The following is a 27,816-nucleotide window of genomic DNA, read 5'->3' as shown; positions in this document are numbered from 1 at the left end:
TCCAGAAATCTTGGTTCCGTAACTGCAGTGGACACGATGGCCGAATGGCCTCCTTTTGTGCTGTAATGATTCCATGATCCTAACCCTCAATGCCCTTGCCTAACAGATATCTTGCATTACTTTTGTTTTAAGATTACGACTCTAGTTTCCATGAAAGCAAACCACCACACATAATTAATGCAATGTGAACTGTAACCAGCAGGGACCATTATCCATTATTCCGAGACATCCTTTAATCAACTTCGCAAAGGGTTACGCTCAAAGGAGGATTTGTTACTAATTAAAGGGGGAGGCAATGGCCTCGTGGTATTATTGCTAGACTATTAATCCAGGAACTCAGCTAATGTTCTGGGGACTCGAGTTCGAATCCCACCATGGCAGATGGTGGAATTTGAATTCAATAAAACATATCTGGAATTAAGACTCTACTGATGACCCATGAAACCATTGTCAATTGTCGGAAAAACCCATCTGATTCACTAATGCCGTTTGGGGAAGGAAATCTGCTGTCCTTACCCGGTCTGGTCTACATGTGACTCCAGAGCCACAACAATGTGGTTGACTTTCAACTGCCCTCTGAACAAGGACAACCAGGGATGGGCAATAAATGCTGACCAGCCAGCAATGCTCATGTTCCACACATGAATAGACAAAAGGATTGTAATTGAAGGGAGATCTTCATATCGAAGGTGATTAAACTGCATATCACAATCTGTTGATAGACCATGCAGGGTCAAATAGAGGACAGGGTAAACATCTCAATGACATGATTAGTTCAGCCTTTAATAAATGCAGTGATAAACCTGAGAACAGTCGAATTTTACAGGACAAAGAGAGGAATTAGGATACTGATTGGGATAGGGTTCAGACACAGGAATGTATGTATCTAGACGTAGGCCCAAAAGACCACAGGTATCTCTCTCCATTAAAGAGAGACATTTTGGCTACTTGTAGCTTGAGGGGCATCACTCAGCCAGCGTGGGGCAAGCTAAGGAGTTTTAGAGTCATAGAGAGTACAGCACAGAAACGGCCCTTCAGCCCATCCTGTCTTCACCCACAATAACTGCCCTAAAGTTGTGCTCATCCCATTTTCCAGCACTTGTCCCATATCCAGTCAGGCCCGTTGCCACAGCTGGTACAGGGATTGAACCCGCGCTGTTTTTGTCTTTCTGCAACACAGTCTGGGGCTGGGTTACTTTTGTATCCAATCGTTCAACATGGGCATCGCTGGCTGGCCAGCATTTATTGCTCATCCCTAGTTGCCCTTGAGAAGGTGGTGGTGAGCTGCTTTCTTGAGCGATTGATACAATGGAATGGCTTGCTCGGCCATTTCAGGGGGAAAGTTAACCATATTACTGTGGCTCTGGAGTCACATGTAGGCCAGACCAGGAAAGGACGGCAGGTTTCCTCCCCTACAGGATGTTAGTGAACCAGATAGGTTTTTCTGAAAATCGACAATGGTTTGATGGTCATGAGTAGGTTCTTAATTCCAGATTTTTTTTATTGAATTCAAATTCCACCATCCACCGTGGCAGGATTCGAACCCGGGTCCCCAGAACATTGGGCCCAAGGGAGCATGTGAGGGAAGCATGCAATTTCAGGTTAACCTGGATCCCAATCTCTTTAATATTTGCTTCAGGGTCTTTCATTACCCTCAGGGGGGTGGAATTTTCTGTGCTTTTGTACAGAGTGCCAGCTGAGGCGAGAGGAATGGTGTCTTGCTCACCAGCGCAGTCTCGATTTTTGTAATCTAGCCCCGGAGTGGGACTCGAACCCAGAACCTTGTGACCGTGAGGCAAGAGTGCTGAGTACTGGGACACAGCAATTGACTGGATCACACCATACTCATTGTTTCAATCTGATAGGAGGGGAGGGGGTGCACTGGGCGGAACCAGTTTTGAGGGTGAAGCCAGTTTGATGGCGGGTCCAGCAAACGGCAGCTGATTTTTAATCAAAAACAGAAAATGCTGAAAAATCTCAGCCACTCTGACAGCATCTGTGGAGCAAGAAGAGAGCCAACGTTTCGAATCTGGATCACTCTTCGTCAGATCACTCTGGTGTGGCCGCACTTGGAGTATTGTGTACAGTTCTGGTCACCGCATTATAGGAAGGATGTGGAAGCATTGGAAAGGGTGCAGAGGAGATTTACTAGGATGTTGCCTGGTATGGTGGGAAGGTCTTATGAGGAAAGGCTGAGGGACTTCGTTTTCGTTAGAGAGAAGAAGGTTAAGAGGTGACTTAATAGAGGCATACAAGATGATCAGAGGATTAGATAGGGTGGATAGTGAGAGCCTTTTTCCTCGGATGGTGATAGCTAGCACAAGGGGACGTAGCTTTAAATTGAGGGGTGATAGATATAGGACAGATGTCAGAGGTAGGTTCTTCACTCAGAGAGTAGTAAGGGCGTGGAATGCCCTGCCTGCAGCAGTAGTGGACTCGCCAACATTAAGGGCATTTAAAGGGTCATTGGATAAACATATGGATGATATTGGAATAGTGTAGATTAGATGGGCTTTAGATTGGTTTCACTGGTCGGCGCAACATCGAGGGCCGAAGGGCCTGTACTGTGCTGTAATGTTCTATGTTCTATGTTCTATAGAGCTGATTTTTAACCCACATTAAAGATGGTGAAAACTCAGTCTCCACTTGAGCTCCCGTGAAGGTCATTTTCCTCGATCCTTTAGTCTTTTTTCTGAAGAATTTTGCAGCTGCTTAATTATTTCCCACCTGGTTACCTGGTCAGATGTTCCTAATGAAGATAAGTTTAGCTCATGAAAACAGCTGTCAAGAGGAGGAAGTAAAAATAAAATTGCCATCCATCGGGCATTCTTCAAGTTAATTTGAGCATAAGATTCTTCATAACAGTGGTTAGCGCTGCTGCCTCACAGCGCCAGGATCCCGGGTTCAATTCCGGCCTTGAGTCACTGTCTGTGTGGGGCCGGTTTCCTCCCACAGTCTGAAAGACTTGCTGGTTAGGTGGATTGGCCATGCTAAATTGCCCCTTAGTGTCAGGGGGACTAGCTCGGGTAAATGCATGGGATTATGGAGATACAGCCTGGATGGGGATTGTTGTCGGTGCAGGCTCGATGGGCCGAATGGCCTTCTTCTGCACTGAAGAGATTCTATGGTTCTATGATTCTAACCGTTAAGTAAGGACTTGAATATGTGGAGCGGGGAGGAGTGGGGTGGGCGCTCCTGGCAGCTCACTTCAGCTGACTGCCCTTCGCTTATCTTCACACATTAAGTCTGTGTTTGTTAATGCATCGTGTTCGGCTTCAGTAGCCAACCCTTTCGCCATTAATCATAGGAATCTAGGAACCACTTTCTCCAGCCTGTGAGGTATTTATCTGCTCAATTTGCTTGCAATCAGCAAAACTATCGCAAATGATGGTGGAAGCACAACTTACACTTGACCTGGACTTGAGTTTCTGTCATCTGCGGAACTGGAGTGGCCAATTTCCACCAGATTCGACTGATAAAAATAATGCAAAATTGAGAGGTTCTTCCCACAGATGATGCTGACTATCAACATCAATAGGGATGAGGTACCAAATGCTCCTTCCATAGAATTATACAGTGCAGGACATTCGGCCCATCGAGTCTGCACCAACCACAATCCCACCCAGGCTCTAGCCCTGTAACCCCATGCATTTACCCTGCCAATCCCCAAGCCACAAGAGTCAATTTAGCATGGCCAATTAACCTAACCTGCACATCTTTGGAGTGTGGGAGGAAACCGGGGCACCCGGAGGAAACCCACGCAGACACGGGGAGAACGTGCAAACTCCACCCAGACAGTGACCTGAGGCCGGCTTTCAAATTTACCCAGCTGAGGAAACAAGGGCACATTTTCTTTCCTTTATCTGAATATGCATGCTTATATAATTTACAAATCGATTAACAGTTTTCATAAACATACAAAGGTGATGCGATATTTGCGCAATGTGACAGGACCATTGCATTCAGGTGCTAAAATTTAAATAATGGCCAGTCAACATTGTTGAGAAGAGAGACATGTTATTTTCATCTTGCACTTGTCACGAACCCAGCTGATTTTATCGGTGGCACGGTGACACAGTGGTTAGCACTGCTGCTTCACAGCGCCAGTGACCCGGGTTCGATTCCCGACTTGGGTCACTGTCTGTGTGGAGTTTGTATATTCTCCCCGTGTCTGCGTGGGTTTCCTCCGGGTGCTCCAGTTTCCTCCCCCATTCTGAAAGACGTGCTGGTTAGGGTGCATTGACCTGAACAGGCGCCGGAGTGTGGTGACGAGGGGAATTTCACAGTTATTTCATTGTAGTGTTAATGTAAGCCTTACTTGTGACTAATAATTTAACTTTAAGTGTCCCAATTCAGAATGCCGGTTCATGGTGGTTTAATTTTGTTTATGGGAATGGTGTGCAGAGTCACGTGTGAAACCCAGTGAGAATAGTAACAGCCCAGTCAAAGAACAAAGAAGAACAAAGAACAGTACAGCACAGGAAACAGGCCCTTCGGCCCTCCAAGCCTGTGCCGCTCCTTGGTCCAACTAGACCAATCGTTTGTATCCCTCCATTCCCAGGCTGCTCATGTGGCTATCCAGGTAAGTCTTAAACGATGTCAGCGTGCCTGCCTCCACCACCCTACTTGGCAGCGCATTCCAGGCCCCCACCACCCTCTGTGTAAAAAACATCCCTCTAATATCGGAGTTATACTTCGCCCCTCTCACCTTGAGCCCGTGACCCCTCGTGAACGTCACTTCTGATCTGGGAAAAAGCTTCCCACCGTTCACCCTATCTATCCCCTTCATAATCTTGTACACCTCTATTAGATCTCCCCTCATTCTCCGTCTTTCCAGGGAGAACAACCCCAGTTTACCCAATCTCTCCTCATCGTCGTAGTATAACACTTAATAAAAATTATTTATTACAATAGGAAAAGGACACATTTCCGCGAACAGGACGATAATGTTCGGAAACAGTTAGATATAGGAACTATCAAGATGCAGTTTTTGTAGAAATTCCCCCTTCTGATGCAAAGTACATTTACAAGATCTGACCTCTCTTTCAGGACTTCCCTCTTCCCAAACAACATCCACTTCAATAGATCTATAAGTAAAGGCCTGCTAATAATTACCACACTGCATATAATTGGGGGAGTTATTCTGGAAAGCATCACTTCCTAGTTCAGTGAAGATATGGTTTTAACTGCCTCCACGAAGGTTTCTGCACTCTTGCTTCTGGTCTGCTAGCTAGAACCAGCTTACAGGTTGCTAGATGGAAACTGCTTTCCTGCTTCGCGGTTGGTAATTTATGCTGTTTTCCCTTTGATTATTTTCTCTGTTCTCTCTCTGGCTGCCTCTACCACAGCTTCTGTGGTTCTAAAAGATTAACATATGTTTGCCTCCCCTGGATGGTGCAATTGTCTAACTAAGGTATTTCCTTACACAATCCCAGCCAAGCCCTGTCCCCGTAACCCCACGTGTTTACCCCATTAATCCCCCTGACACTAAGGGGCAATTTAGCATGTCCAATCCGCCCAACCTGCACATCTTTGGAATGTGGGAGGAAAACGGAGCATCCGGAGGAAACCCACGCAGACATGGGGAGAACATGCAAATTCCACACAGTCATCCAAGGCTGAATTGAACCCAAGTCTCTGGTGCTGTGAGGCAGCAGTGCTAACCACTGTGCCACCCCCTTATTCGCAGAACAATGTATTCTCCTGGCCTGTCTGCAACTGCTAACCTCGTTACTGGGAGATTCACATGCTTTTAAAGTTTATTTATTAGTGTCACAAGAAGGCTTACATTAACACCGCAATGAAGTTACTGTGAAAATCCCCTAGTCGCCACACTCCGGCGCCTGTTCGGGTACAGTGAGGGAGAATTTAGCATGGCCAATGCACCCTAACCAGCACGTCTTTCGGACTGCGGGAGGAAACTGGAGCACCCGGAGGAAACCCACGCTGACACGGGGCGAATGTACAGACTCCACACAGATTGTGACCCAAGCCAGGACTCAAACCCAGGTCCCTGGCATTTTTTTGAATTACCTGGGAGCTTGAAGAACCTATAGTTCCCTGTTGCTTTCTCCATGGCAATGTCTCAGCCAGTCAGAGTTGACTTGCCAACCAATCAGCTCCTCTCTTCTCCTGCAGTATAAATTGTTGTGACCCATTCTTGCATTTGTTCTGATGAGTGCAGGATGAAAAGCTTTGGCGACATGTCTCTTTTCAGCATTGTTCAAGTTCTGTACTACCAAGCGACTGTTTGATAGCCATTCAAACACAGTTCAGTCACATATTTGTGTTTGTGCTTCTGATCTGAGGCAAAAAAAAGCTATTTTAAACTAAGGAAGGTCGAGTAAAGGAAAATAGTTACAATAAAGTTTAGGCAGCTAAAGAATTGAACATACGATATGTAGATATAAACTGACTTAACTCAATCAATAGCAAATGAAACACTACAATTAGAAGTTTTGGGAATTGAATTTACACCTCAGCACTTGGCTCTTTATAGCATCCAGAAACTCAATTAATGTTCTGAGGACCAGGGTTCAAATCCCACCATGGCAGGTGGTGGAATTTGAATTCAATGTAAATGAAAATATGGAATTAAGAACCTACTGATGACCATGAAACCATTGTCGATTGTCAGAAAAATCCATTTGGTTCACTAAAGTCCTTTTGGGAAAGAAATCTGCTGTCCTTACCTAGTCTGGCTTACATGTGACTCCAGAGCCACAGCAGTGTGGTTGACTCTCAACTTCTCTCTGAACAAAGGCAACTAGGGATGGGCAATAAATGCTGGCCAGCCAGTGACGCCCATGTCCCACAAATGAATAAAAAATTGTATATATACTCTGACCCTCCAGTGCAGTGCTGAAAGAGTACTGTGCACTGGCCAAGGTGGAGTCTTGTGATGTTGAACTGCAGCCCTGTCTACCTGTTCAGGTGGATGCAGAAGACCCTGTGGCCATTTCTCCATTCATATCATTATCTCAGCACTCAGTCTTGGGTACGGCCTTCGGTTATCTTATAATTATCTCTATGTTGTTCTGTTCAGCAATCAATGTCTGTGAAAGTTATTGTTACAGCTGCTGGACTAGCTGCCCCTGGCCTTGGCCAAGGATCCCATCATGCCTCTGGTATTGGCTAAAATTCCCATCATGCCTAGTAAGAAAGTCCGAAAGACATGCTGGTTAGGTGCATTGGCCAATGGGTGGTGGGTGCCTGGAACTCGCTGCTGGGGGAGGTAGTGGAAGCAGATACGATAGTGACTTTTAAGGGGGCGTCTGGACAAATACATGAATAGGATGGGAATAGAGGGATACGGTCCCTGGAAGGGTAGAAGCTTTAGTTCAGTCTGGCATCATGGTCGGTGCAGGCTTGGAGGGCTGAAGGGCCTGTTCCTGTGCTGTAATTTTCTTTGTTCTTTGGTCTTTTGTTCTTAAATTCTCCCTCAGTGTACCCAAACTGGCCCCGGAATGTGTCAACTAGGGGATTATCACAATAACTTCATTGCAGTGTTAATGTAAGCTGACTTGTGACACTAATAAATAAACTTTTCAGATCTCTCATAACTATATTTGTCAGTCTAAAGCCATTCATGCGCATTTTAATTTCAATCTTCACAAACTCATTTCATTTCTCCCACTTCAAGGCACCCTGGATAGAAATCTAATTGAGTGGAATTAACGTATATTTGGGTCGAAGGCCAATCACTGACGGATAATTGAAAACTCATGAACCTTTTGTTTCAGAAATCCCTGAAGATCCAGAAACAGCTGAGGAATTTTACCATGAAGATGGTTTTGAATCTTGCTCTGATGATAACCTTGAGATGAGGGAATCAGATGAGGAAACAGACTATGCCACGTTACAAACTTATGAGCAGGCGAGTAATGTTCTACTTGACGACGGAATACCACACCAGGCACCAGTTCACAAATACCTGGGTGTAGTCTCAGAGCAGCCGCCATCTTGTTGAATGCTGGAACAGGCTCAAGGGGCTAAATGGCCAACTCTTCCAGAAACATACAAACTAGATGTGGAGATGCCGGCATTGGACTGGGGTAAGCGCAGTAAGAAGTCTCACAACACCAGGTTAAAGTCCAACCTGTTAGACTTTAACATGATGTTGTGAGACTTCTTACTATACAAACTAGAAGCAGGAGTAGGCCATTCGCCCCTTCGAGCCTGCTCCGCCATTCATTCTGATCATGGCTGATCATCGAATTCAATATCCTGATACCCCCCGTTCCCCCCTATATCCTTTGATCCCTTTAGCCCCAAGAGCTATATCTAATTTCTTCTTGAAATCGGGCAACGTTTTGGTCTCAACCACATTCTGTGGTAGTTTTGTTCTTATGCTTCTCTGTTCCTAAGTTACTGGGGAGAGGTGAATGGAGAAGTAAATAGGGTCAGAAAGGAAGTAAGAAGTTTAACAACACCAGGTTAAAGTCCAACAGGTTTATTTGGTAGCAAAAGCCACACAAGCTTTCGAGGCTCTGAGCCCCTTCTTCAGGTGAGTGGGAATTCTGTTCACAAACAGAACTTATAAGACACAGACTCAATTTACATGAATAATGGTTGGAATGCGAATACTTACAACTAATCCAGTCTTTAAGAAACAAAACAATGGGAGTGGAGAGAGCATCAAGACAGGCTAAAAAGATGTGTATTGTCTCCAGACAAGACAGCCAGTGAAACTCTGCAGGTCCACGCAACTGTGGGAGTTACAAATAGTGTGACATAAATTCTGATTCTAGGATCGCATGATAAAGACTCAGGAGGAAAAAAGCAGAAATATTTATGTGAAATAGTGTGACATAAACCCAATATCCCGGTTGAGGCCGTCCTTGTGTGTGCGGAACCTGGCTATCAGTTTCTGCTCCGCGACTCTGCGTTGTCGTGTGTCGCGAAGGCCGCCTTGGAGAACGCTTACCCGAATATCAGAGGCCGAATGCCCGTGACCGCTGAAGTGCTCCCCAACAGGAAGAGAACAGTCTTGCCTGGTGATTGTCGAGCGGTGTTCATTCATCCGTTGTCGCAGCGTCTGCATAGTTTCCCCAATGTACCATGCCTCGGGACATCCTTTCTTGCAGCGTATCAGGTAGACAACGTTGGCCGAGTTGCAAGAGTATGTACCGTGTACCTGGTGGATGGTGTTCTCACGTGAGATGATGGCATCTGTGTCGATGATCCGGCACGTCTTGCAGAGGTTGCTGTGGCAGGGTTGTGTGGTGTCTTGGTCACTGTTCTCCTGAAGGCTGGGTAGTTTGCTGCGGACAATGGTCTGTTTGAGGTTGTGCGGTTGTTTGAAGGCAAGAAGTGGGGGTGTGGGGATGGCCTTGGCGAGATGTTCGTCTTCATCAATGACATGTTGAAGGCTCCGGAGGAGATGCCGTAGCCGTACCGCAAGCCCACGGATAACCTCACGATGCTCCACTTCTCCAGCTTCCACCCTAAACACGTTAAAGAAGCCATCCCCTACGGACAAGCCCTCCGTATACACAGGATCTGCTCGGATGAGGAGGATCGCAACAGACACCTCCAGACGCTGAAAGATGCCCTCATAAGAACAGGATATGGCGCTAGACTCATTGATCAACAGTTCCAACGCGCCACAGCGAAAAACCGCACCGACCTCCTCAGAAGACAAACACGGGACACAGTGGACAGAGTACCCTTCGTTGTCCAGTACTTCCCCGGAGCGGAGAAGCTACGGCATCTCCTCCGGAGCCTTCAACATGTCATTGATGAAGACGAACATCTCGCCAAGGCCATCCCCACACCCCCACTTCTTGCCTTCAAACAACCGCACAACCTCAAACAGACCATTGTCCGCAGCAAACTACCCAGCCTTCAGGAGAACAGTGACCAAGACACCACACAACCCTGCCACAGCAACCTCTGCAAGACGTGCCGGATCATCGACACAGATGCCATCATCTCACGTGAGAACACCATCCACCAGGTACACGGTACATACTCTTGCAACTCGGCCAACGTTGTCTACCTGATACGCTGCAAGAAAGGATGTCCCGAGGCATGGTACATTGGGGAAACTATGCAGACGCTGCGACAACGGATGAATGAACACCGCTCGACAATCACCAGGCAAGACTGTTCTCTTCCTGTTGGGGAGCACTTCAGCGGTCACGGGCATTCGGCCTCTGATATTCGGGTAAGCGTTCTCCAAGGCGGCCTTCGCGACACACGACAGCGCAGAGTCGCGGAGCAGAAACTGATAGCCAGGTTCCGCACACACAAGGACGGCCTCAACCGGGATATTGGGTTTATGTCACACTATTTCACATAAATATTTCTGCTTTTTTCCTCCTGAGTCTTTATCATGCGATCCTAGAATCAGAATTTATGTCACACTATTTGTAACTCCCACAGTTGCGTGGACCTGCAGAGTTTCACTGGCTGTCTTGTCTGGAGACAATACACATCTTTTTAGCCTGTCTTGATGCTCTCTCCACTCCCATTGTTTTGTTTCTTAAAGACTGGATTAGTTGTAAGTATTCGCATTCCAACCATTATTCATGTAAATTGAGTCTGTGTCTTATAAGTTCTGTTTGTGAACAGAATTCCCACTCACCTGAAGAAGGGGCTCAGAGCCTCGAAAGCTTGTGTGGCTTTTGCTACCAAATAAACCTGTTGGACTTTAACCTGGTGTTGTTAAACTTCTTACTGTGTTTACCCCAGTCCAACGCCGGCATCTCCACATCATGACTACCAGAAAGGAAGAGCAGTTTGTGTGCGGTGGATGTAGGTGATGCGCGATTAAATCACTCGGGAGGCTAGATTGTACCCGGGAAATAAAGGCTTTTATTACTAACAAGAATGGAGCATACTATATACAATACAATCCCAGACTAAAGGGTCACCAGGCAGTGCAGTGACCTTTATACTTCCCCAGGTAGGCGGAGCCAACTGGAGTGTACCACAGAACAATATCAACAGGTAGAACAGCCCAACCCTAACCCCAACAGTGACAACAGTAACATATCTACAAACACCCATAGTGCTGACCATCCATGGCTCAGCACTCATAGTGGTAACCAACTATGGTTCACCACAGTAGGAAGAGGAGGTCGAAGTACAAGATTAAGAACTAAGGAGGTCTTGCTACAATTGTGTGGGCCTTTGATGAAACTACACCTGGAATACCAAGAAGGAGCAGGAGAAGGTCATTCAACCTCTCAAGCCTGCTCTGCCATTTAATAAGATCATGGCTGATCTGATAGGGATCAAATTTGCAGTCTCCCTACTTCCGATAACCTATAACCCCCTTGCTTACCAAGAAATTATCCATCCCTGCCTTAAAAATATTCAAAGAGTCTGCTTCCACTGATTTTCAGTAAGAGATTCCAAAGACCCGTGGCGCTCTGAGTAAAAGATTTTTGCCTCATCTCTGCCTTAAATGGGCGACTCTTTATTTTTAAACAGTGACCCCTTGTTTTGGATTCTCCCACAAGAGGAACCATCCTCTCCAAATCCACCCTGTCAATATCCCTCGGGATCTATTGTGCACAGGTTTGGTCTCCATATTTCAGGAAGGTTATATGAAGCTTCACTAGATTGGGCCCAGGGATGAGAGAATTGGCCTATGATGAGAGACTGAGTAAATTGGGCCTATATCTCTGGAATTGAGAAGATTGAGGAGTGGTCTTATTGAAACATTCAAGATTTTGAAGCAGATTGACAGGGTGGGCACTGAAAGATTGTCTCTCATGGCCAGGTAACATAGAACATCGGGTACAGTCTCAGATGAGGGGTCAATCATTTAGGATGGAGTTGAGGAGACATTTCTTATTTCCAAGGGTTATGAATCTTCTTTATAGGTAATGGCTGTTTTATAATTAATGGGAGAAACAATTGGAAAATCAGAGAAAAAAAGGAATACTTGAATTTAATTAGCATGTCTCATGGCCACTGGACATCAAAACACTTTATAGACAATGATGTTCTTTTGTTGTAATGTAGGAAACACAACAGCCAAAGTGCATAGGGCAAGACCTCATAAAAAGACAAAGTTTTTTTTTATTCACTCGTGGGACATGGGCGTCGCTGGCTGGCCAGCATTTATTGCCCATCCCTAGTTGCCCTTGGAGGGCAGTTGAGAGTCAACCACATTGCTGTGGATCTGGAGTCACATGTAGGCCAGACCAGGTAAGGACGTCAGATTTCCTTCCCTAAAGCACATTAGTGAACCAGATGGGTTTTTCCGACAATCGACAATGGTTTCAGGGTCATCAGTAGATTCTTAATTCCAGATATTTTTTGTGGAATTCAAATTCCACCAGCTGCCGTGGCGGGATTCGAACCCAGGTCCCCAGAACATTAATAATTTAACGATAATACCACTAGACCACCGCCTCCCCTTTGATTTGATTTGATTTATTATTGTCACATGTATTAACATACAATGAAAAGTATTGTTTCTTGCGCGCTATACAGACAGAGCATACCGTTCATAGAGAAAGAAACAAGAGAGTGCAGAATGTAGTGTTACAGTCATCATTGTTAGAGAGATTAAAAGAGTTAGAATGAAGTTTTAGAAGCATAGAACGAGAGTAAAAGATAGAGTTAGAAGGTATGCTGGGCACAGCTTGCAAGAAGTCATCTCGTTCCGATGCCATCTTGAGACAAAAAAAATAACGATAATGATGAATTTTTTTATTTGTTATGTTGATTGAGGGGTGAATGTTGGTCAGGACGCAGGAGATAACTCCCCTGCTCTTCTTCGATGTGGTGCCATGGATCTTTTACATCCACCCCGTCAGGAGAGGAACGGGGCCCCGGTTTAAGGTCTCACCTTAAAGACGGCACTCACGACAGGGCAGCACTCCCTCTGTACTGCACTTGACGTGTCAGCCCTGATTTTTTTGTATTCAAGCTGTGGTGTGGGTCTTGAACCCAGCACGCTGTGGCTCAGAGGCAAGGGAGAGACATGGCAGACACTCAGTGATGTTCTCAGCACAGGAACGCACTCGCTGTTATAGAGTGAAATGACCTGCCTGAGAATCACACTCCCTTTGACCAAGGAGAAGGTCACCAAATTCATCCTAGCTTTTTTTTAAATTATCTGTTCAATTTTATTTATTTCCTTAGAGGGACTTATAAATTGCAATTATATTCCTGGTTAGCTGACAATTATTGCTGAGTCATATGTGTTTTAATTAAAACTCAGATATGAGTTCTCAGTGTACATGGCTGTATACACAGTTTCAACATTACATCCTTTTTTATTTGAAGCTTAGCTGACTAAAACCTGGAGACTAAAGTTCCTCCTCCAGAAAGGTATTTTGCTTGTTAATATATTTATATAATCAGCAGCCAGGTAGACGATATAGTTCACCTTCTTAACCAAATATTCCAGTCACTGAAGATGAGACACTAAATTCGGAATCAATTTTCTACCTCTTTGTTTTTAGGCTAGTTGGCATTTTTCAAAGAAGCTGATGTCTATAACAAGGCTCACAAGTAACAATCAGCGTGTAACACTTTACTGTAATAATATTTTCCAAACTGCCCAAGATTTGCAATAATTCAGAGGTCTGCAAGTAATGACTTTTGCAAACAGACATTGTAAAGCCGACTGGGTGAAAAGCATTGTGGCAATCAACAGTCTATCAGGGACCTGACAACTGCCTGCCTGTCTGTCTGTCTGCCTGTTTCTCTGTCTGTCTGTCTGTCTGTCTGCTTGTCTGTCTATCTTTCTGTCTGTCTGCCTGCCTGTCCGTCTGTCTGTCTGCCTGTCCGTCTGCCTGTCTGTCTGTCTGCCTTCCCCTCTGTCTCCTGTCCTTCTGTATGCCCCTCTGTCGCCTGTCTGTCTGCCTGTCTGTCTGCCCCTCTGTCTCCTGTCTGTCTGTCTGCCCCTCTGTCTCCTGTCCGTCTGTCTGTCTGCCTGCCCTTCTGTCGCCTGTCCGTCTGTCTGTCCCTCTGTCTCCTGTCCGTCTGTCTGCCTGTCTGTCTCCCTGCCTGCCTACCTGTCTGTTTGCCTGCATGCCTCTGTCTGCCTGTCTGTCTGCCTTTCTGTCTGTCTGTCATCCTACCTGTTTGTCTGCCTCTTGCCTGCCTGTCTCTGTTTGTCTGTCTGCCTGACTGTCTGTCTTCCTGTCTGCCTGTCGTCCTGCCTCTTTGCCTGCCTGTCGGCCTGTCCGTCTGTCTGTCTGTGGATCATCCTTGCTGTGTTCTTGTTCTTTCAGGATACGGATGTTGAGGCCCTGGTGAGATACATGGAGGATGTGTTAGATGGCAGATCATTAGGTGAGTCTTTACTTGTATTTCTCCTAACAAACAAGACTCAGAGATTTATCAAATATTCAGCATCAAACACAGCGGTAACACAGCAGCCATTTCCCACTGCAATCATTTCTTTTTTGGTAACAATTCACACCATTAGGAACCAACGGATTATTTACCAGCCATTTTCAAAATACTTGTACTGCACAAGTGCCAGGCAATAACTATCGCCTGGCATCACCATCACCCCTTGACATTCAATGGCATTGCCATCATTGAATCTCCCAACATCCTGGGGATTATCATTGACCAGTAACTGAACTGGACTGGCCATATCAAATACTGTGGCTACAAGAACAGCACAGAGGCTGGGAATCCTGCAGTGAGTAACTCACCTCCTGACTCCCCAAATCTTGACCACCATCTACAAGGCACAAGTCAGGATTGTAATGGAACACTCCTCAGTTGCCTGGTTGCGTGCAGCTCCAACAACACTCAAGAAACTCCACACCATCAGGTCAAAGCAGCCCCGCTTGGCACTCCATCCACCACTTGAAACATTCCTCTGTCATTGTGACTACAGTGTATACTGTACAGTGTACAGTGACTATTTGTATTTTTCTGGAATGGGTAGATGTCTTCTGAGGATAGGTTGGAAAAGATGGGCTTGTTTCCACTCGAGTTTAGAAGAGTGAAGGGTAACTTGATTGAAGAATATAAGGTTCTGAATGGTACTGACAAGGTAGACATGGAAAGGATGTTTCCTTTTGTGGGTAAGTCCAGAATGAGGGGGCACTGTTTTAATATTAGGGGTCGCCCATTTCGGACAGAGATCAGGAGAACTTTTTTCTCTTGGAGGATTGTGCGAATTTGAAACCCTTTACCTCGGAAGGTGGTGGAGTGGGGTCACTGAATATTTTTAAGGTGGAGATAGACGGATTCTTGATAGGCAAGGGAATCGAAGGTTATCGGTGGTAGATGGGAATGTGGAACTAGAAACACAAACAGATCAACAGACTATTCTTATTGAATAGCAGAGCAGGCTTGAGGGGCCGAATAGCCTCCTCCTGTTCTGTTGATTCGTATCTACAGGATGCATTGCAGCAACTCGCCAAGGTTTCTTCAACAGCACCTTCCAAACATGCCATTTCTACCACCTAGAAGGACAAGGGCAGTAGATACATGGGGAACACCACCATCCTAGGGTTCCCCTCCAAACTACTCACCATCCTGACTTGGGAATATATCCAGTAAGAAGTTTAACAACACCAGGTTAAAGTCCAACAGGTTTATTTGGTAGCAAAAGCCATACAAGCTTTCGGAACCCCAAGCCCCTTCTTCAGGTGAGTGGGAATTTCCACTCACCTGAAGAAGGGGCTTGGGGTTCCGAAAGCTTGTGTGGCTTTTGCTACCAATTAAACCTGTTGGACTTTAACCTGGTGTTGTTAAACTTCTTACTGTGTTTACCCCAGTCCAACGCCGGCATCTCCACATTGGGAATATATTGCCATTCCTTCACTGTCGCAGGTTCAAAATCCTGGAACTCACTCCCTAACAGCACTGTGGGTGTACCTGCATCATACATATTGCACTGATTTAAGAAGGCAGCTCACCAACACCTTTCCCAGGGCAATTAGGGCTGGGCTACAAACGCTGGCCCAGCCGGCGACATCCACATCTCAGGAATACATGAGAAATAAATCTTGTTCAGAGTTCAGTTACAACAATCTCAGCTCAGTCTTAAATTGCTTTTCTGCAATGTAGTTCCATATAAGCAAGGAGTGGTAGCGTGTGTGTGTGTGTGAGTGTGTGTGTGCGTGTTTGTGTGTGTCTGTCTGTGAGTGTGTGTGAGAAAGTGAGTGTGTGAGTGAGTGGAGTGTGTGTGTGTGTGAGAGAGAGTGAGTGAGTGAGTGTGTGTGAGAGAGTGAATGTGTGTGTGAGAGTGTGAGTGAGTGTGTGTGTGTTTGTGTGTGTGAGAGAATGTGTGCGTGTCTGTGAGTGTGTGTGTGTGAGAGAGTGTGTGTCTTTGTGTGTGTGTGAGTGTCTGTCTGTGAGTGTGTGAGTGAGTGTGAGTGAGTGTGTGAGTGAGTGTGAGTGAGTATGTGAGTGAGTGTGTGTGTGTTTGTGTGTGTGTTTGTGTGTGTGAGAGAATGTGTGCATGTCTGTGAGTGTGTGTGTGAGAGTGTGTGTCTTTGTGTGTGTGTGAGTGTCTGTCTGTGTGTGTGAGTGAGTGTGAGTGAGTGAGTGTGAGAGAGTGTGTGTGTGAGTGAGTGTGAGAGAGTGTGTGTGTGAGTGTGAGTGAGTGAGTGAGTGAGTGAGTGAGTGAGTGTGTGTGTGTGTGTGTTTGTGTGTGTGAGAGAATGTGTGTGTGTGAGAGATGGGTGTCTTTGTGTGTGTGTGAGTGTCTGTCTGTGAGTGAGTGTGTGTGAGAGAGTGTGTGTGTTTGTGCGAGTGTGTGTGTATGTACGTGTGTCTTGAGTGAGTGAGTGTGTAAGTGTGAGCGTGTGTGTGTGTGAGTGTGAGAGAGTGTGTGTGTTTGTGTGAGTGTGTGTGTATGTACGTGTGTCTGTGAGTGTGTGTGTGCATCTGTGAGTGTGTATGTGTGTGTGAGAGAGTGAGTGTTTGTGTGTGTGAGTGTGAGAGAGTGTGTGTGTTTGAGTGAGTGTGTGTGTATGTACGTGTGTCTTGAGTGTGTGTGTCTGTGAATGTGAGTGTGAGAGAGTGAGTGTGTGTTTGTGTGTGTGTGTGTGAGAGAGTGTGTGTGTGTGTGAGAGAGTGTGTGAGTGTGTGTGAGAGAGTGTGTGTGTGAGAGAGTGAGTGTGTGTGTGAGTGTGTGTTTGTGTGTCTGAGTGTGTGTGTGTCTGTGAGTGTGTGTGTGTCTGTGAGTGTGTGTGTGTCTGTGTGTGTGAGTGAGTATGTGTGAGTGTGTGTATGTGTGAGTGAGTGTGTATGTGAGTGTGTGTGTGAGTGAGTATACGTGAGTGAGTGTGTGTATGAGTGAGTGTGTGTGTCTGTGAGTGTGTGTGTGTCTGTGAGTGTGTGTGTGTGTGTCTGTGAGTGTGTGTGTGTGTCTGTGAGTGTGTGTTTGAGAGTGTGTGTGTGAGTGAGTGTGTGTGTGTGTGAGAGTGTGAGAGTGTGTGAGTGTGTGTATGTGTGAGTGAGTGTGTGTGAGTGAGTGTGTATGTGAGTGGGTGAATGTGTGTGTGAGTGTGTATGAGTGTGAGTGAGTGAGTGAGTGTGTGTGTGAGTGTGTATGAGTGTGTGTGAGATGAGTGAGTGAGTGTGTGAGTATGTGTGTAAGTGAGTGAGTGTGTGTGAGAGTGAGTGTGTGTGAGTGAGTGAGTGTTTGTGTGAGAGTGTGTGTATTTTTGTTTTTTATCACTATAGGGTCACACCCAGACCTTATCCATAATTTGTCCGATTGAACCGTGAACTCCTGGCTCCATTTCCTACATGAACTCTTCTCCCAGCTTCTCGCGAAATATCCAGCGGAACAGGATTCATCCCTTCCAGAATGCGCCAGCAGTCAGTGAGATTGTGAGAGTTTTATATCCAGCTATCCACGGATCTGAAGCTCACTTGTTATTTATGTGAACCAGATTTCTAATGAGTCTAAAGGTAATAAACTGAGACATGAACTGAAGTCTGTATTACGACTGTTAGCCTGTGTACCAGGAGAACCAAGAGTTTGTGCTACATTTTCATCTTGTTACTCAGACTTTCCGAGTATAAGAGGAGATGATATGAATGCATTTAGAGCTACATCACTTATTGAATGTCTCTCTGGGCTTCCAGTACCTACTGCCAATCTACTTTATAGCTCTTTGTTTCTCCCCCCATCAGTACTTCATAGAATCATAGAAACCCTACAGTGCAGAAGGAGGCCATTCGGCCCATCGAGTCTGCACCGACCACTATCCCACCCAGGCCCTGCCCCCACATATTTTACCCGCTAATCCCTCTAACCTACGCATCCCAGGACTCCTAAGGGGCAATTTTTTAACCTGGCCAATCAACCTAACCCGCACATCTTTGGACTGTGGGAGGAAACCGGAGCACCCGGAGGAAACCCACGCAGACACGAGGAGAATGTGCAAACTCCACACAGACAGTGACCCGAGCCGGGAATCGAACCCAGGACCCTGGAGCTGTGAAGCAGCAGTGCTAACCACTGTGCTACCGTGCCGCCCCACTTGCACATATAAGTTTGAAAGCTGGGATTTGAACTCCCATCCATTATTTCCAATTGCTCTGCTCTCCAGTAGCTGAAACCATTATCTTCCTGGCTGAGGGAGATCTCACTGCCAGATTTATTCACTGTATTCAGATGCTTTCTAACATGGAGATCTAAATTCTGATACTTAAAGAGAGAATCAAGTTTTTATACCATTGATTTGTTGGCTTAAAGTTTTTGAAAGAATATTTATATTTGAAAATTTTCATTTTATGTTCACCACGAAACACAAAAACCAAAATTTAGTACAGTACAGAGGAATCACCTCATGGCCAATCATAGAATCCCTACAGTGCAGAAGGAGGCCATTCAGCCCATTGAGTCTGCACCGACCACAATTCCACCCAGGCCCTATCCCCCATAACCCCACATATTTACCCTGCTAATCTCCCTGACATTAAGGGTCAATTTAGCATGGCCCATCCACCTAACCCGCACGTCTTTTGGACTGTGGGAGGAAACCGGAGCACCCGGAGGAAACCCACGCAGACATGGGGAGAATGTGCCAAACTCCACACAGACAGTGACCCAAGGCTGGAATTGAACCCGGGTCCCTGGCGCTCTGAGGCAGTAGTCACCTCAGAGGAATCACCTCATTTAATACGTACAGAGGAATCACCTCATGGCCAATCATTTCAGAGGAATCACCTCATTTATACAGTACAGAGGAATCACTGTTCCACACAGACACACAGAAAAGACCAGTGAATATTCATGCTAATAATTCAAATATCCATCATCATTGTAGTCTGCGTCTCCTCATGTAGAGATAAAGAAAGGACATCAGAAGGAGTGGGGAATCTCAGTATAACAGGATAACAGGGGCGGCACGGTGGTTAGCACTGCTGCCTCACAGCACCAGGAACTCGGGTTCAATCATTGTATCAATTTAATTCAAAAATAAATTCAATTCCACATTAGGGGAGACACCAACACAAAAAAAGGGTCCCAGTCTTTCCCAGGATCCATGATCTGTCTCTACGTTTTCAGAAGACAAGCAAGGGTTCCTTAATAGAACATAGAACATAGAAAAACTACAGCACAAAACAGGCCCTTCGGCCCCACAAGTTGTGCCGAACATATCCCTACCTTTTAGGCCTACCTATAACCCTCCATCCTATTAAGTCCCATGTACTCATCCAGGAGTCTCTTAAAAGACCCTATTGAGTTTGCCTCCACCACCACTGACGGCAGCCGATTCCACTCGCCCACAACCCTTTATGTGAAAAACTTCCCCCTAACATCTCCCCTGTACCTACTCCCCAACACCTTAAACCTGTGTCCTCTCGTAGCAGCCATTTCCATCCTGGGAAAAAGCCTCTGAGAGTCCACCCTATCTATGCCTCTCTATAGTAACCACATCCGTTCCAAAGCACAGTGACCAGAACTGCATACAGTACTCTAACTGTGCTGTAACTGGTGTTTTATACAGATTCAGCATAACCATTCGACTCTTATATTCTACACCTTGGCTAATAAAGGCAAATAGCTCAAATGCCACCCTGACAGAAAAATAATTTAGTAAAACTCAGGGGAAACATGATTTAGTGTCTCACCTTACATTGATGATTTTCCATTCACTGTTAGCTGTAACTGTAAATATTAGCTTACACCCGCGTAGCAGACCCTAACACATCGTTAATCAATGTTGGCAATAATAATCTTGTGGGAAAAGTGAAGTGTCAGCACTTTGCAAAATGTTGTCTTTGCCTTCGAGGGATTCTGATGTGAGAAAGGTGACCGATCACAGTGTTTCTCTGCATTGCTTACAGACAGCGGCACTGTGGTTCCAGCATTGCCTCACGGACCTACGGCTATGAACTGCACCATGGCAGAGACCAAGATGAACCGCATGAGGGAGTAAGTATTGTGTGTTTTCCTGTGTTCCATTCACAGGGGTCACTGTTACGTGTGGTCCAACTCTACAAGTACTGAATAAATTGGGGCGGCACGGTGGCACAGTGGTTAGCACTGCTGCCTCACAGCACCAGGGACCCGGGTTCAATTCTGGCCTCGGGGTCACTGTCTGTGTGGAGATTGCACGTTCTCCCCGTGTCTGCGTGGGTTTCCTCCGGGTGCTCCAGTTTCCGCCCACACTCCAAAAATATGCGGATTAGGTGGATTGGCCATGATCAATTGCACCTTAGTGTTAGGGGTCGAACTAGGGTAAATACATGGGGATAGGGTCTGGGGTGGGATACACTGGGAAGGTTTTATCAAAACAAATTTAATTTAACAACACAGTTTAACTATAACAAATGAATTAGTTATGGTCGGTGCAGACTCGATGGGCGAATGGCCTCCTTCTGCACTGTGGGGATTCTATGATTCTATGAGATGTCATTTCAAACATGCCACTAAGTACAAACGTGTGGTACACGTGCTCCGATAATGAAGCATTTTGAACCAGGATTCTTTGTAAGTATTTATCACCATCAGTTGCTCTTATGGTTGCCCCCCACATCTTTTTGCTTATTTTCGATGCAAGACTGTGATCCTTGACCTTTTGGACAGTCCATTGTTGCTCCTTTACTGACTTGTGATGGCCATGTCATGGTGTGTTGGTTGTGAATGCCGTTGGCTAGGTCAAGGGTGAGCTCAACCTATTTTAGCTGACATTTCCACCATGAGGAATCCTACTAGACCCTCCTGATCCTTTCCCCATACCCAACACAATATCTTTAGCCCCTACCACAACCAACTTTCCAGGCAGTAGCATTTCCCCGATCTGGGCAAGTTATTTAACGGTTCCTCAGTGTGGACCAGTGACAGTGCTGTTCCAGCAACTTGCCAAGGCTTCTTCGACAGCACCTCCCAAACCTCCATCACCTAGAGGGACGAGGGCAGTAGGTGCAAGCCTCATGTTCCCTCTGTTAGGATACCAGATCAAAAACCCCAAGGTATATTATAAAGTTAGACTAGACTCCAACAATTTTCTATTTTGACATTGTGAGGATTAGATGTTTCAATCCAGGTGCGATTCTACTGATACACTGGGAAGGTTTTATCAAAACAAATTTAATTTAACAACACAGTTTAACTATAACAAATGAATTAGTTTAACCTTTAACAAACTTAAACATGACAAGATACAATTCTTAACTGCTAACCTATCTCTATGAGCAATATTTCTCTAATAGACTTAAACCTCTCTTTAAAATTAGTTAGTAGAACACAGGCATACTTACTGCGACTAAGGTTATCCGGCTCAGACCTTTCAGAAAGCCTTTGGAGAGATGGAGACAGAGACATTACCGTCTTCTGGCAACTCAGGCAACAACTGCTTATATTTTAAAATGAATTGAAACTCTTTCTTTCCTGCATGCTTAGCTCCTCCCATCAATCACATGACTATGTCTCTGTCAATCAACCCAATCAAAACTCTACTCTGAAACCCCCGGGAGGAACCTAAGTAAACAGAAATACATTAGCTCTGCTTAAAGAAACACTCCATGTTGAAAATGAGTACTTATCTTGTTCTCCCAATTTAAATCCTAGACAAACTGACACCCTGCAAAACAGAGCTGAATTTAAAACATGCCCCTTAAAAGAAATGTGATATAAATAAATTTCTCAAAGGCACAGTATCATCACACCTTCATATTCAGTCCATCATGGATGTATGTTGCTGTTCCCTTTTCATCACTGGGTCAAAGTCCTGGGACTCCCTACCTAGCAGCACTTGAGAAGTTCCTTCCCGCATGAACTGCAGCACTTCAAGAAGACCCACTATATTGTCAAGAACAACTTTGGATGGACAATAAGTGCTAGTGACTTCCAACCCCTGAGAATTAAATCCAGATAAAGGTTTTAATCAAAAACAGAAAAATGCTGGAAAATCTCAGCAGGTCTGACAGAGCCTGTGGAGAGAGAGCAGAGCCAACGTTTCGGGTTTGAGTCCGAAAGGCTCATCCAGATTCAAAACGTTGGGGAGAATTTTCCTGTTCCGCCTGCCACGGGAATCGTAGTGGGCGAAGGCGGGGGTGGGGGGGGAAGGTGGGGGAGGGTGGGTGGGGGGAAGGTGGAGGAGGGTGGGTGGGGGCGGACCATGGAAAGGTCCGTTGACCTCAGGTGGGATTTTGGGGTAAGCGCGGTTGAGAAATCCCGCCCGTTGTCTTTATTCTCTCCCCACGGGCGCTGTCAGACTTGCTGAGATTGTCCACCATTTTCTGTTTTTGTTTCAGATTCCAGCATCCGCAGTATTTTGCCTTTATCTAAAAGTTTTAATATCTGACCTGATTCCAATTTATATTTCGAGCCAATGGTAATTATACCCATATGAGATCTGGGATAAATTTATCTTTTACCATATTTCCTCATTTATTTAATTTATTCCAAGGCTATGAGTGGGCCAGCAATTCACAGTGCAATCTCTACACCTCTGATTCACAGCTTGCAAATAATTATGTTTTAAGAGCTTGCAATATGGTTAATTTAAATTGCTTCATAAAATTTAACCGAGTATTGAAATCTCCAGACTCATGACCATTCTGATCAGTTGTCCTGGTGAAGTTTGCAGCTCTTCTTTCTGGTGGAATGTTATTCAATATACTACATTCCAATAATGAAATTCTCCTTCACGTTAGACTGGTGATAGAAGGTAGATACGTGGGAAGAATTTTATTTGCTAAGGGGAGACGGACTCGGATGCGGCTGGGACTAAAATTCCTCCAAAAGTGGCATCAGGTCCCCCCGATATAATTGCAGGTTTTGATTTTGATTTGATTTATTATTGTCACATGTATTAACATACAGTGAAAAGTATTGTTTCTTGCGCTATACAGACAAAACATACTGTTCATAGAGAAGGAAATGAGAGAGTGCAGAATGTAGTGTTACATTCATAGCTTGGATGTTGAGAAAGATCAACTTAATGCAAGGTCGGTCCATTCAAAAGTCTGACAGCAGCAGGGAAGATGCTATTCTTGAGTCGGTTGGTACGTGACCTCAGACTTTTGTATCTTTTTCCTGAAGGAAGAAGGTGGAGGAGAGAATGTCTGGGGTGCGTGGGGTCCTTAATTATGCTGGCTGCTTTGCCGAGGCAGCGGGAAGTGTAGACAGAGTCAATGGATGGGAGGCTGGTTTGCGTGATGGATTGGGCTACATTCACAACCTTTTGTAGTTTCTTGCGGTCTTGGGCAGAGCAGGAGACATACCAAGCTGTGATACAACCAGAAAAAATGCTTTCTATGGTGCATCTGTAAAAGTTGGTGAGAGGCGTAGATGACATGCCAAATTTAAGGTGGTCATGGGAAAGAAATCCTCTTGGAGTTGTCAGTTAAGCCATTGTCATTTGCAAATTGATCATGAACTGCAGTTTCAACCAACCTTTCTGGCTCTAACAGCCAGTGCACCTATCGCCCGACCCCCTATCAGCTTAACCAGGCAAGTGCAGAGCAAGGTGTGCTTCCTCGGGGAAAGCTGCAGGTTGGAAAGCCTTTCATCGGTGAAGTGGAAGAGCTGCAGCCATGGCCAGCTGAGAGACTGCAGCTCACAGCAGTCCTTTACAAAGAGAGTTGTTTGGAAGGCAGTTTGCCTGTCTTGCATTTCCCTCATGATGATTTCCTTTTTGCTGGTGTCAGACCAGTTTCTGCAGAGGACTGGCTCAGGCACGATGGGCCGAATGGCCTCACCTTGTGCTGCAACCCATTTTGTGATTCCCTGAGCGAAAACAAAAAGAAAATTACCTGCTTTAGTTTGGGAAATGTATGTAGGCAAACACCGGATATGAGAGGGAAAGTATAATTGTGAAATGATGAATACAAATGAGTTGATTGTCAGAATGGGAATGGATAATAAATCAAAGACAAGGGTCTTGGACTAGAAAATCCGCAAAGTTCGCTGAGGTAAGAGAAGAATTTTCCCTAATTGACAGCCCAGAGAAGTTAGCAAATGAGGAATTCATCCAATATGAATTGCAGAGATTGAAAAATAAATATATTTATTAAGTTTAAGTTTATTTATTAGTGTCACAAGTTGGCCTACATTAACACTGCAATGAAGTTACTGTGAAAATCCCCTAGTCGCCGCACTTTGGCACCTGTTCGGGGACACGTTGTTCAGACTGTGGGAGGAAACTGGAGCATCCGGAGGAAACCCACCTAGACTCGGAGAGAACGTGCAGACTCCACACACAGTTTAAAGTTTATTTATTAGTCACAAGTAAGGCTTACATTAACACTGCAATGAAGTTACTGTGAAATTCCTCTAGTCGCCGCACTCCGGCGCCTGTTTGGGTCAATGCACCCTAACCAGCACGTCTTTCAGAATGTGGGAGGAAACCCACGCAGACACGGGGAGAATGTGCAAACTCCGCACAAACAGTGACCCGAGGCCGGGAATCAAACCTGGGTCCCTGGCGCTGAGAGGCAGCAGTGCTAACCACTGTGCCGCCGTGCTGCCCACATTATTGTTATTAACATATTTATTAATACATTAATATAAATAAATACTAAATAAAAAAGGAGCAATAAAAAAACAAGACAGTTGAGAGAAGTTAAAACTAAACTGAAATATAATGTGGAAACTGTGGAAAAAGAATTAATGTTGACAAAACAAAATTGGCTAAATATTTGTTTGCGCTTGTTTTCGGACATGGGACTCCCATTCCTGCTGAGGCAGAAAGCATGCAAACTTCATGGAGTTAAAACTCTACAACACACAGGGAAGGCCAGACGACCAAATTTCCACGCATCTGAAGCAGAGTCAAGTGCAACTAGGAACTCCGTTTCTCTCTCCACAGATGCTGCCAGTCCTAGAGTCATCGAGCCATAGAGGTTTACAGCATGGAAACAGGCCCTTCGGCCCAACTTGTCCATGCTGACCCTTTTTTTAAACTCCTAAACCAGACCCAATTGCCCGCGTTTGGTCCATATCCCTCTATACCCACCTTATCCATGTAACTGTCTATAGAGAGAGAAACCTGCTGAGTTTTTCCCCACACACTTTCTGTCTTTAGGCCAAGTTACCATCTTCTGTGCTGTAAACATCTGTTTGGGGGAAAATAAATGACAAAGGTTGAGATTTTAATATAATTATGTAATGAGGTTGATTAAGAAAGTGGTAGACCCTTTTGCTACAGAGAACCAGCTTTTCTCTTTGTTACAAAGGTTAGCATTAGACATATTCTAGCAGCAGGTGACCTTCATACACCTTAAAGGCAGCAGAATTTCCATCTGTGCTTTGCACCTCTCAGAAACTGCTTAGCATTAGTGACAACGAGGTTTTAGAGTCAATAGCAAGGACCAGATAGAGATAGGGGTGGCAGTGGTACCATGATAAGTTGGAAGCTCTGCAGTGAGTGCAAGGGTAAATACGTGACTAGTACAAGACATGGCTGTTTTGGTAAAAGCTGTATGTACTGTTAGATTGAAATTTAAACAATGTCTGTATGTGCCAAGCATGATATAAATATGTGCGGTTTTTCATTGGAGTATGCTTCAAAGAACGTAAGAACTAGGAGCAGGAGTAGGCCTTCTGGCTCCTCAAGCCTGCTCCACCATTCAATAAGATCATAGCTGATCTTTTTGCGGACTCAGCTCCACCCACCCGCCCGCTCACTGTAACCCTTAATTCCTTTACTGTTCAAAAATCTATCTATCCTTGCCTTTCTCTGGAGCAGCAGTTCAGAGGTCTTTCTCTGGGATAGCACTTTCCCTGAATATGCTTGAATAAATGATCGTAACCTGCTCTGAGTCTCCTGTGATTGGCTCGTAAGAAATCGGTGAAAATGCATCCAAGGAATCCCCCTGCTTGTGTTTGTTGACAAGAATCAATTCGTCCGATTCGAAGTTTCAGTCTACAAGCAGGAGAAATATTGATCCAGTGGTGGGATTGCGCTGTGCTATGTTTGGATGCCACGGTGGAGTATGCAAGTGAATTTCCCTTTGCAAAAAAGCGTGGTCAATAATCCACCCTTACTGTTAACGGCTCCCACTTTAACTAATCCAGCACCATCCGAATGCAGTATTTCAGGCTTTAAAGCCCTGCGGAATGGATATGCCCAATTACTGGGGAACACATCTTTAGATCTTAGCCACTGATCGATTCCAGATTGATCGATCTTATTTTCCAGACTGTAGGAAAGATTATTAATGTTCAGTGAAGAGATTTTTTTAAAAACTCACTGCTGGTTAAAGTGGCCTCCCAGTTACTCTTTCTACCATGTGACACCTTTAGTAACTGTGCACCTCGCAGTGTGTATCGATGTAATGATTATCAGTGATGCATGTTTGCAGAAAGCCCCCTATTATCCTGAAGATTAGTACTGGTTAACTAATATTGCTTATTTAAGTGCGATTAACTCCAATAGTGTTTGAATGATAGAGTTTTAACTTGCTGAATGATCAGGACTACACTCTGATGCCTGCAGCATGTATAATATTCTTCTCACACCTAATGGTACACAAGGCAAACTTTCATATTTTTAGTAATTGGTATATTTAGAATCCTGCAGTGCAGAAGGAAACCATTCGGCCCATCGAGCTGGCACCGATCACAATCCCACCCCACCCTATCCCCATAACCCCACGCATTTACCCTGCGCGTCCCCCTGACACTGAGGAGCAATTTAGCATGGCCAATTCATCTAACCCGCACATCTTTGGACTGTGGGAGGAAACCGGAGCACCCGGAGGAAACCCACACAGACACGGGGAGAACATACCAACTTCACACAGACAGTCACCCAAACCGGGATTTGAACACGGGTCCCTGATGCTGTGAGGCAACAGTGTTAACCACTGTGCCACCGTGCTGCCAGTTTTCATATCTAGTATTTCACGGAACAGGTGTCGCCAGAGGCTTATATCTTGAGGGGCACCACTCCACCTCAAACGTGGCTGAGCAGGAGTCTTTCCTGCTTTCCCCACCAGCCATTGGCACTTTGGAAGGAGTTTGCAGGTTGACACTCAATCTGTTTGGCATTACGAACACCCTTCCTCGGCCATCAAGTCCTGGGGTGGGACCCGATTACCTTGATTATCTGTAAAGACTCACATTCCAACCATTATCTTGTGAATTGAGTCTGTGTCTATGTATGCCCTGTTTGTGAACACAACTCTTCACTCACCTGAAGAAGGAGCAACACTCCAAAAGCTTGTGCTACCAAATAAATCTGTTGGACTTTAACCTGGTGTTGTGAGACTCCGACTGTGGCTGTCCCAGTCCAACGCCGGCATCTCCACATGGTGGGACCCGAAACCAGAGCTTCTGGCTCAGAGGCAGAGATGCTACCCATGCGCCACAAGGGGTGGGATTTTCCAACCCCCATCCCCCGCACCGTGTTTTGCAGAGGTGACCCACCCATCGGTCAGTGGCGGGATCTTTGATCCTGCAGGTGTTTC

At 45.4% G+C, this 27,816-nt stretch overlaps 1 protein-coding gene across 1 annotated transcript in view; it reads left to right on the top strand.

The window, feature by feature from the left end:
* The window catches only part of nek11 (NIMA-related kinase 11), a 275,408-nt gene that overhangs the window by 217,398 nt on the left and 30,194 nt on the right, over nt 1–27,816 (top strand). The window contains exons 12-15 of the mRNA XM_078200740.1: nt 7,743–7,876; nt 14,202–14,262; nt 20,245–20,332; nt 23,818–24,081. Coding sequence (XP_078056866.1) covers nt 7,743–7,876; nt 14,202–14,262; nt 20,245–20,332; nt 23,818–24,081 — 547 coding nt within the window. The remainder of the gene's footprint in view (nt 1–7,742; nt 7,877–14,201; nt 14,263–20,244; nt 20,333–23,817; nt 24,082–27,816) is intronic.

Source organism: Mustelus asterias, chromosome 2 (assembly GCF_964213995.1).
Source record: "Mustelus asterias chromosome 2, sMusAst1.hap1.1, whole genome shotgun sequence".
Taxonomy (NCBI): Eukaryota; Metazoa; Chordata; class Chondrichthyes; order Carcharhiniformes; family Triakidae; genus Mustelus; species Mustelus asterias.
The sequence above is the reverse complement of the archived record's forward strand: the minus strand, read 5'-3'. Positions and strand labels throughout refer to the sequence as shown.